The 11,468-nt window shown below is 42.6% G+C and overlaps 1 protein-coding gene across 1 annotated transcript in view; it reads left to right on the top strand.

Annotated features, from left to right (window-relative positions):
* Igf2bp3 (insulin like growth factor 2 mRNA binding protein 3) overlaps window positions 1–11,468 on the top strand; it is a gene marked incomplete at its 3' end in the record, with an annotated part of 173,543 nt that overhangs the window by 745 nt on the left and 161,330 nt on the right. Inside the window, exons 2-3 of the mRNA XM_023709852.1 lie at window positions 232–339; window positions 648–708. Coding sequence (XP_023565620.1) covers window positions 232–339; window positions 648–708 — 169 coding nt within the window. The remainder of the gene's footprint in view (window positions 1–231; window positions 340–647; window positions 709–11,468) is intronic.

The following is an 11,468-nucleotide window of genomic DNA, read 5'->3' as shown; positions in this document are numbered from 1 at the left end:
GCGCTCGGCCCCGGGGACACGCGCGGCGCGGCGGCGGGCGGGGCCCGGACGCCCACGGGGAAGCCTGCGTCGGGTCTCCGCGAAGCCCCGTGCCTTTCAGCTTCCCCTTTATCAACTCGGGCTGCAGGCTGTTGCCTTGCCGCCGGTGGCGCCCGCTTCGGTCTGCGCCGAGCTGCGCCTCTGGCCGTTCGCCTTTTCTTTTCCTTCTCTGCTTGCCCCGTCCCCGTACAGCCGCTCTGGTCCTCTCCACACCCACCAAGTGTTCCCGGTGGGCCCGGCGTAAACCGGAGAGGAGGGCCGGGGCGCCCCGCCGGAAGAAAGCCAGCGCCCCCTGCCCGGGTTTGTTCTGTGGGGAGGGGCTGCGTCGCTGCTTCGGGCCTGGTGGGGTTGGGTGACTTGAGGTGGCGAGAGAGATGGAGGGCTAGAGTGTCACAAGTGGTGCCACTTGGATCTGGCTCTGGTCAGCCCTCTGTAGACCAAAACCCCCACACCCACCCGAAGGGCTCAGCCTCCCACCCACGCGGTGCCTGGCTTGTCGTTCGGCCGTGGGGGCCATTCAGAGTGTCAGGAGCCATTCGTGTCGCCGCTTAGTAAGCTGTGCAGGTCTTTAGGGTTGGCCGAGGGGCTCATCTGTCCTATGTCCGCAGGTAAAACGGAACTGCACGGGAAACCCATAGAAGTTGAACACTCGGTCCCCAAAAGGCAAAGGTGAGCCACTTTTTTTCTGTTCTCGCGGCATTTGGGGGAGAGGGGCACTATACAATTGAACACAACTTCTTTTCGTTTTACATTTAGGGAGCGGCACTATGGTTTGGCACTGAAATTTACGGTAGGGGTGCGTGTTGATGATAATTGTGGGAAGTAATCGAGTCTGTTTGTGTAGGAAGCTCTCCCAGCAAATACTTTCTGCCGAGCAGGTCGGGCTGCTACCACAGCAAGTCAAAGTCTCAACCAGCCGTCTGTGCGAATCTGCGGGGTTTTAGGAGGCAGTCAGTGATCAGGATAGGTGAACGCAGCTGCCCTCAGGCCCGGGTGCAGCTTGCCTTTCCCTCTGTCCGGGTTAGGAGGCCGTGGTGGGTGCTTCTGAGAGGAAAGGAATTTGCCTTTACTCTGTTAGCTGAACAGTGGGTATTAGAATACTGAGCAAATGCCCAGAAGTCCTCTCATTCCAAAGTTATGCAGGTTTCTGCAAACACCGCCTTTGTCCCTGCTCACTCCATGGCTTGGCATATTTTTGCTTACAAATACCCATCAAGACGTGGCAAAGCCTGGAATTTTTATGCTACTTCGGCAGTGCGTTTCCCTTTTCTCTGAGAGCATATGTAGTGTGTTACTTCACAAAATATTTGCAGACGGTTTCAGCCACTGAATTATTTTTCGAAATAGCTCCTTTCTCTAGCGCAGGCCAATTTTAGGCTCTGTAACTAACTGGAAAGGCTCTGGTCCCTTCCAGTGGTGTTTGGGTAGTTTGTCCCCTTCTGGGTTTTGCAAGTGGGATTAGAATTTCTGCTTCTTCTCCCACCCTCTTCCCCACCCCCTCCAGGCCGAACAATAAGCTTGAAGTTAATTCAAACCAGGGCTGCCTGTATCTGGTTAAGATTTGGTGCAACTGCGTGTTCTGGAGGACAGGAGGATATGCTCTGCAGAGATAGATGGTGACAGGAGGGAGAGAGGAAAAAGAAGGGAATTGAAATTTGTCCTGTACATGTTTCAACCCCCTACATTGGATTTGACCACTGTGTATTGCAAAACATGTAGTAATAAAAGTCCAAAAAATAGGACATGGGGACAAAAACATCATCTGTATTCATGTTCCTAATGAGTATTGTTGTTAAGAATAAGTTGATTTGTATTTTTGTGGATTCCTCTGTATTTAATATTCATTAGAATAATTTGGAAGGTACTTCAAGGGTCTGATTTAGTTCTAGTAGGGAATTTTGAGAGGGGTCAAATTATGCAATAAGATGTGATTCTTAAAGGTTCTAAAGTGATACATATGTGCTGAAAAGTATCTCAGTTGATCTCCATTTCCCAGAAATTGAAAAAATTGAGGGAGAAATTATATCCCCTTAAAAAGAATTTTTAGAGGCATATTATATGAATTGGCTACCTTGGAAAAAACTGTAAGCACCTTTTGCAAATTTTAGTCAGTTTTATGTTTAGCCAGTGTATCTTTTTTTTTCCTTAAGTGCTGGGCATAGAGCCCATGGCTTTGTGCATGCTAGGTGACCACTTTGCCATTAGCTCTATCTCCAGCCTTTAGTTTTCATAAAATGTTGAATAAAAAATAAGCAAATAAGTATTTCAGGTTAAACTTGGTAATTTAATGTTTTTGAGTTTCTAAGTGTAAAATATTAAATATCTTGACTTTTTCAGGTACATTTCATTGACCTTCATATAATTTGTCTTATCTTCTGATTTTCTTTTCCAATCTGGTGTTAATTTCTCTCCTATATGTAGAGAATTAAATTAGAAACATTGTCTAGTAACAACTGCCTGTTTCTATTCTTAGAGGCTTTTGCCCAAAGTTCAAGCCTAGCTTGGGCAATTTTAGTGAAATCCCCTTCTCAAAACAGGCTACAGATGCAGCTCTGTGTAAAGGCCTTGGGTTTTATCCCCAGTTTAAAAAACAACAACAACAAAAGGATTTGCCAAACCTACAAACATAGTTAACTTGTTACTTCATAAGAAACAGGAGTTCCTTATTTGGCAAAGTGTTACCAGTAGCAGGAAATATTTATTATTGAAAGCCTTTTCAGTTTATTGACAATGTAGATTAAATATTATTTATTGTGGTATCGGGGACTGAACCGGGGACCTTGCCTTGCCAGGCAGGCCCTTAATGCCACTGAGCTATATATACCCCAGCCCATAGATTAAATTCTAAAGTTCATTTTTCATTAGCTAAAATGCTTAGCATTTTAAGTGATATTCTTACTAGCAGAGTAGCTACAGAATTTTTTCTTTTTAGTGAATTAAGAGAACAATTGAGTATTGTAAATTCTTGTATTGAAGTGTCAAAACAAAAGTAGGGTTTCTGTTCTGAGAGAAATGTACTAGAAATGTATATTACAGTGTTAACTTTGAAGTTATGGTGCAGTTTTCCTTACCTGGACTGTTTTTCCATGTGTGTCCACTTTTGGAGCTAAGAAGGCACCCTGGTGACTGCGTGCCCTGAACCTATGGCAGTGCAAAGAAGTGGCATTGGCAGTTGCTTTGATAGTGAGTTGATGGTTGCAGATCAGTTTTTGCCAAGTCAGCCCCAGGACTTTGGGGGTGGAGTTGTCCATTTCATTCCATCCTATCATCTTGTATGTATCTGAGACAGGCATGCCCACTGGTGCAGCCATGACCTTTCATACCTGCTGTGCAAGGCATGCTGGAAAGCTGGTGCTGGAGAATGCTTATGGCAGCACTCTGAGATGGATGAATGGACTTGCACTGACTACACAGGGAGCAAGCCTAGAAGGTGATTGGGTGTATGACAGGCTGGTCTGGCTCTGACTGAGCTGAACTGGGTGGGACCCCCTTCAGGAAGGGGTATTGTTGAGTTGGTTTGGCCTGAGCTTAGTTCCCCATTACTGAAGTCTAAAGGGAATGTGGAAGGAATGTGGCTTTTCCACATTCAGACATCCTTTAGGTAGAGAAGATTATAGAGCTATACTATGAAGAGATTGAGGTCCCCTGCATCCGGAAGGAATAGAAGATTTCATTGGATATTTGTGATAGTGTCACACATTGGGTTGTAAATGTAAGAGTCAACATAAGATGATGACTTTGAGGTACAGTCTTAAATTTCTCTGTCTCATAAAGTGAGTGTGGGAATAAGTAGTTGTGACTTTGAAAGACTGCAGTTGAATTTGGTTGCAGGAGCCTCTGGTATTTTGTGGGGCCTTGTATAAGGCCCTATGTGATTACATAAATAGCATTAACATTGTTTCTGTGTATGTGGTGGGGGCTGTTGGGCAGGGGATCAGGAACAGCAAAATTACTGATGGTGGAAGAACTAAGAGGATGGTGTTAGGTTTTCTTTTTCATGCCGGGGACCAAACCTGGAGCCTCACAGGCGAGTGTTCTGTCATTAAAGTACACTCCCGGGGCGGGGGAGATGGCTTAGTGGAATAAGAACTTCCCTGGCAAGTGCAGGGGTCTGAGTTCAATCCCCGATTCTGCCAAAAAATAAAATAAAGTACACTCCCAGTGTTAAGTTTCCATGATTTTCAAATTCTGACATTTTCGTATTTTTGGTTTTTAATAGCTGAATCAGTTTTTATCAATATTCACAACTTAGTTATGGCTGTAAAATTAATGTATAGATATATTTCCATAAAGGATAAAACAATATTACAGTTAATACTTTTCTGATGTGTTTTCTTTAAAACAGACAGTGGCACCTAAATTCACATGTCCTTGTTTCCTTAAGAAATAAAGTAAACAAGTTACTCTCATGTTCAAATCTTGTATTTATCACATAAATTTGGGCAGAGTATTATAAAGTCACTGAGCTTTTACATGTACCTTGACTTTAAGTGGCTACTTAAAAGCTAGTGTTGTGTTATAATAGCTGTTAATTATAGAATAGAATGGTGCGATGACCAGCAGTGTGCCCATTACCCATTGGCATATGACCCTTTGCTGTGGGGCTAATTTCAAAGTCTTAGATATCAAGAGGTATTTTTCATTCTGAACTTATTGTGCTGGTCCTTATCAGTGCGGTACAGGTGAATCTTGTGAATTGGCAAATTTCTCACACATGCAGATACTGGAGGTTCTGACTGTTAGGAAACTTGGTAAAGAATTACAAGCAGAGTTAAACATTTGGAGTGCTCAGTATAAGATCAGCAGTGTGTGATTGCTTAAATAGTTATAGCTGGAGGGATTCTTCTTCTTTTTTTTTTTTTTTGTGGAACCGGGGATTGAACTCAGACCCTTGCGCTTGCCAGGGAAGTGCTTATTCTACTGAGCTATCTCCCCAGCCCGGGTTTTTTTTTTTTTTTTTTTTTTTTGGCAGAACCAGGTATTGAACTCAGGCCCTTGTGCTTGCCAGGGAAGCGCTTATTTCACTGAGCCATCTCCCTGGTCCGGGACTCTTGATTTCATTTTTTCTCAATACTGTACAGTTTGAAAAATTTCCTACTTTGACCTTAATATAGTGTTTAGAAAGTAACTGTTGATAAGTAGTTTCTGCTGTGTGGCTATCTATGGTGAATGACAGAGGAAGGTGTTACAGAAGCATGACGTTTTGCTTGTGCCAGTGGGAATTTTGAATCTTGGCTTGTTTCTGGCTTTTGATTTGTGTGATCACTGACTTTATCTGTTCAGGCCAAGTGCCATTATAATCAGCTGCAAGTGGTAATATTTTGTTCTGAGGTTTTGTCTCTCTGTTTGAAATACAATCTTTTTTTTTTGTGTGTGTGTGTGTGGAACCAGGGATAGAACTCAGGCCCTTGTGCTTGCAAGGGAAGCGCTTATTCAACTGAGCCATCTCCCCGGCTCTCTGTTTGAAATAAGTGAGTTATCAGTTAAGGCTTAAAAATACCCTTTGGATTTAGAGATGTAGGGTTTCTCCTGTAAAGAGCTTGACTTTAATTTTTCTGTGGTATGGTGGCAGCTCAGTTGCTTTTGCCTGTGTGCCTCTTTTAGGCAGTGAGCAAGTGTGAAATGCTTAAACAGACACATTGTTGCAATTGCACTTTCAGAGGATTTGGATTTTACATTAAAAGTGAAGTCCTGTTTGAGGTGACTGCATTGTAATTGTCCTTAGCAGTGTTCAGGCAGCAGCTTCTCTAGCAGTAACTAAATTTTGAAAGGTATGAATTATCCTTTGAGCAACTCTGGCAGTTGGTTTGGTCTGGGAGGAAGGAGAGGTGGAAGATGGTTTAGCTGTGCTATTCTTAGCTGAGTTTCCTTTATCGACTGTTGCCTTTGATTCAAGCTTCCTGAGTCAGAAGACAGGAGGTGGCAGTGTGGTAGCACTGAGCAAGTGTAGGATTGGCATTCGTAGAGTCTCTGTCCTGTAACTCTGATGTTTACAAATTGGTCTGGACTGCTGGGATTTTGTTTGAAGCCCGGTGGCAAGTGTAGTTTTGAGTGCTCCATTAAATTTGAGTGTGTAATTTATCATGGTCTTAAGTTGCTGTTTGGCAAGTGTTCAGTATTGATAAATAAACACAGTTATAAATATTAACACAGTGTGTGAATTTTTATTGCCCTGAAGGAATATGTAGTGCATCATCTGTATATATTTTAGCGAATTATCCTAAACCATTTAATTTGATTAGGAAATAATTTCAAGTTATCATAGAAATATTCTAATTAAAATCTAGTGGAACTATAAAGGGAAGAAGGCTCAAGTTCTTAGAATGTCAGCATGTCAGGCGTTGTCTCTTGGTTCAATGATATTTCAGTTATCTCTGAAACTTACTGGCTCGAAACAACAAATCAGTGTCTCTCTGTCTGTCTTACTCTGTTACTGGGGATAGAATTGAAGGCTATTCTATCACTGAGCTATATCCCCACCTCCTAGACCTCCTCTTTTCCTTTTCCTTTTCCTTTCCTTCCTTTTTCTTCCCCTCGCCTTCCTTCTCTTTCAATAGTCTCACTAAGTAGCTAAATTGCCTAGGGTGAGCTCAAAGTTGTGATCTTCCTGCCTCAACCTCCCAAAATGTAGGGATTACAGGTAAAGAATTATATTTGTCTGTCCCTTCATTTATCTGTCTTTGAGACAGGGTCTCACTGTGTACTTCAGGCTGGCCTTTAGCTCACTTTGTAACCCATATTGGTCTGAAATTTACAACAGTCCTTCTCCCTCAGCCTCCTGAATGCTGGGATTATAGGCATGCACCACCATGCTTGGATCATGATTCTTTTTTAAAATTTTGAGATAGTGTCTTACTGAGTCACTAGGTTGCCCAGACTGAGCTTGAACTTGCAGTCCTTCTGCCTTAACCTCCAAGAGTGCTGGAATTACAGATGAACATGTAATCTGTCTCATGAATTTTTCTCATGATTGTGGGTCTGTTGTGTGGTTGGTTTAGTACCCATGGTATCCTTTTGGGTCATTTACTAAGGAGAACTAAAAGGTTTTAGAAGCCTTCACTTATGGAGCTGGTTCCATGACTTCTCCAGTGGTATCTCAACATTAAATAGGAGTTTGAGTTTGTGTATTTGTTTGTGTTATTTTTTAAAATTTATTTATTTTAAATTTTATTTATTTATTTGTGTGTGTGTGTGTGTGTGTGGCCAGCTCAGCCCACCAGGGGGCGGAGCTGGCTGGCATGTGGTGCTGGGGGATTGAACTGCGGTCCATGTGCTTTGCTAAGCTTGTTCTAAGTAGTTGCTTTAGACCACGGAGCCATCTCACCAGCCCCTGTTTGTGTTATTTTATTTTATTTTTTGGCAGAACTGGGGATTGAACTCAGGCCCTTGTGCTTGCCAGGGAAGCGCCTATTGTACTGAGCCATCTCCCAGGCCCCTTGTTTGTGTTATTGAGGATAGGACCTGAGACCTTCCACTGAACTACTTCTTCTAGTCCTTTCTTCGTTGTTGTTGTTTTTTTTAATTTTAAGACTGAGCCTAAGTGGATAAGTTGCCCAGGTTGGGCTTACTTTGCCTCCTTCTGCTTTAGCCTCCTAAAGTGGCTAGAGGGATTAGAGGCTGGCACCATCAAGTCCAGCTGCCTGCATTTTTTTTTTTTAATAATGCAGTGAATGACTACCCTCGCTCAAAATGGAAGCTCATAGTCCTAAAGGTTAGACCCAGGATCAGCATATTGTTTTTGTTCCATTTCAAATCAAGTCATCAGGCCACCCTAGTTTCTAGGGTGAGATGGAAATAGACTCTGGATGGTAGAGTGTCATACATGTACAGAGACAAATTGCTGGTGGTCATCTTTCTTTTTTGTATTTTAGGGAAGGGTCTACAGGGTGTTCAGGTTTCACTACTAGATTGGACTTGTGGTGATCCGCCTGTTTACAGCCTCCCAAGAGCTGGGATTACAGGCTCGCTCCTGTCATACCCTGTCTCAATTGCGGCTCAGTATGCCCTGGCGGCAGGGCCAGCACAACAGGCCTGGGGATCAAACCCCCAGCCCCTGCTTGCAGGTACATTAATCCATTGAGCTATTTGGCCAACCCAAGGTCATCTTTAGATTATGTTTCACCAATTGGGAGAGGAGAATGGTACCTTCAAAATGCTTGGAATAAAACTTCCAAACTTGTGTTTAGTATTACAAGTCTGGAGCCAATCCTCATTGTAATTTTCAGGGAAGAGATGTTGGTATTCAGTGTGGAGGTGATGGGTAGTGACCAATCTCTATACTTTTCTGAGAAGCGGTGGTAGGTTTGATTAGAGATTTGAGAAGAATCGGTGATGAGAAGATATTGTTTTGGTCAGAGCAACTGGGTATAAATTGATACTATTTACCAAAATGGAGAATACTGCAGAAGGAGCAAATTCTTGAGTGGAAATCAAGTACATTGCTTTTGGTATATTCTGTGCCTAATGTCTAGTAGGAAATTTAAAGGAAGAAGGTGAGCAGGCGGTGGGATGTGTCAGTCGGAAGCACAAGGGAAGGTAGGAAGCCGAGATGAAAATTAAGGGCTTCATTAGTTTGTGGTATTTGAAACCAGGGAGTTGGAGAAGATCCCCAAGGGACTGGGCCTGAGGCTCTTAGAGGAAAAAAGGCCAGTAAAGCAGGATGAGGGAGAATGTTCAGGCAGAGGGAAGCAGACAGAAGGGTTTGTATAAGTAAAGCCCATGGAGATTCAGGAAGAGGGTGCAGTCAACTGCAGGCTACTGCAGGGAGTTTGTTATTTAGGAGGATGAGTGCAGGAGTGGAGGTGGTGTCCAACCTCAGCCTTCTGGCTCTGCTGTAAATAGATGACTTTATGGCTTTTGGAGCCAATAATAGAGTCTTTCTTCCAGGATACATTTATTGGATTTTGGTTTGTTTTCTTAATTTCTAGAAACATCTGTAGGAATACTCTGTTTGTAATTAGGGCTGGAAGTCATAGTTTGGCAGATCTTCATGCTCAGTGGACAGGACCTGTATGTGTCTGGACCCTGACCTGCCCTAATGCGTTTCAGCACTTTTGGCAACTGTAAGCTCACTGTCTTATAGACAGGTCATTCTGCTTCTTATTAACATACAGCTGGGAAAGTCTCTGAAGCTGTCTTAAGCTTCCAAAACAGTGATGATCAAGTCCAGGGCTTTTATTTGGTGGTCTAAATATGTAATGATTTGACAAGCAAAGGTTGAAACTATGGCCAAAACATTTATGGAATCATGAGAGCTAGTTTTAAAATATTTTAATCACTGTTATTTTAGGATGCTGGCATAAATTAAGCATTCTTTTCATTTTACTCATAAAAGTTTTGCTATGGGAAATAAAATCTTTTGGAACTACCTAAATTCCCTCAGTTTTGCATATTTAAAAATCTGTTCCTTCTAAAAGAGCATGTTCCCCAAATTAGTATTCTATCTTTGATGGTCACAGTAGTTGGCAAAATTGGGTGATATGTTTGATCAGTTGATTTTGAGACAGAAAATTTGGCCTGCATAATTCCTCTGAAGACTTCATAAGTCCTGTGACCAATAAAGTACTGCTTTCAGAACATAGCAAACACCTGTTTTCAGAAGGGCAAGCTAATAATGATATAACAGTAAGATTCTTTCACAGTATTAGTTCTTTACCCAAGGATTCTCCATGAAGCCCTGGGAGAAATGGCCTGGCCGAGATCCCATAGGTGCTTAGTGCAGCCATTCTGGACCCCACGGCTTGGCCCTACCTACCTTTACTCCTCCCATTTAACTTGTTCAAGTCCTCAGAGTAGCTTAGACAGCAGCGCAGATCATGTTTACTCTTGCAAGTCAGAGCAGAGCTGTCCTGTTTGTTGCTTTCCCTGAAGCATAGAAATCTTGTTTGGTTTATTTGAAGGCTTAGTTTGTTTTTAGGAAAAAGACAGGTTGGGGTAGTCTGGAATTGGGGCTTACTATTAAAATGAATATATTCAAACATCTTTTTTTAAAAAAAATCTTTTTAAAGTATTTTTATTGAGAAACAAATAGCAGTGAGACAGTTCATATCCAATTACGAGTACATTTTTTCTTTTCTTCTTTTTTTTTTTTGCGGAACCAGGGATTGAACTCAGATCCTTGCGTTTGCCAGTCAAGCGCTTATCCTACTGAGCCATCTCCCCGGCCCCAACTAGTACATTTTCTTTTTTAAATTTTAAATTTTTAAAATTTTATTTATGTGTGTGTGTGTGTGTGTGTGTGTGGCCAGCTCAGCCCACCAGGGGGCGGGGCTGGCTGGCATGTGGTGCTGGGGGATTGAACTGCGGTCCCTGTGCTTTGCGGTCCCTGTGCTTTGCTAAGCTTGTTCTAAGTAGGTGCTTTAGACCACTGAGCCATCTCACCAGCTCTGCTAGTACATTTTCTTTTTTAAAATAATTTATTTATTTATTTTTATTTGTGTGTGTGTGTGTGTGTGGCCAGCTCAGCCCACCAGGGGGCGGGGCTGGCTGGCATGTGGTGCTGGGGGATTGAACCGTGGTCCCTGTGCTTTGCCAAGCTTGTTCTAAATAGGTGCTTTAGACCACTGAGCCATCTCACCAGCCCCTAGTACATTTTCAATAATTAATACATTGCACGTTGTCTTAGTAGTTATTCATTGTACAAGATGCAGACTTGATATCCTGTCTCAAAAAAAAAAATCTTGTTTTAAGACAAAATGAAACTTTTTTTCTCTATTTTACTGAATTTTTAAGCACCTTCATCATGCTGTAAATGAATTGTAGAGAAGAGGGAACAAAGATCTGAGAGGGGGACAGAGGCCACAGAGAGAGAGAGATGCCAGGGTTTTGACTTGGTGGGTGATTGTATTCTAAGATGACAAAACAGGCACAAGTATTGTGCATGGATTCTTTTCAGGCCCGTTTGTCACAGCTTGTTATCAAATTTGGCAGAACCCTGGTTTGCAGAAGGACATTATATCAGTGGTCAGTGTCCGTCTTTTTTCTTTTTCTTGTAGTTCTGAGGATTAAACTCGGAGCCTTGCCCATGCTAGGCAAGTTCCCTACCATGAGCCATATCTTCAGATCAGTCAGTCAGTTGGTCTATCGATATGGTTTGAGACAGAATCTCAATGAATTGCCCAGGTTGGTTCTGAACTTGGAATCTTCTTGCTGGCTTTGGTGACAAACACCTGTAATTCTAGCCCTCACAAGACAGAGGGAGGAGGATCGTGAGTTCCAGGCCGGCCTAGACAATACAGTGAGTTTGAAGTTGGACTATGAAGCAAGGCCCTGTCTCAGGAAAAAAAACAAATAGGGGTAAAACCACAAAGGTGAAAGTGAAAAACATTTGTTTTTCAATTCTCACTTTGTATATGTTCCAGGGTTTACTATTGTTTACTATTTTGCAGAAATTCTTCCTCCTCCTCCTCCTCCTCCTCCTCCTCCTCCTC

This window comes from Octodon degus, unplaced genomic scaffold, assembly GCF_000260255.1.
Source record: "Octodon degus isolate 3935 unplaced genomic scaffold, OctDeg1.0 scaffold00015, whole genome shotgun sequence".
Lineage (NCBI taxonomy): Eukaryota > Metazoa > Chordata > Mammalia > Rodentia > Octodontidae > Octodon > Octodon degus.
This window is presented reverse-complemented; position numbering and strand designations above follow the sequence as displayed.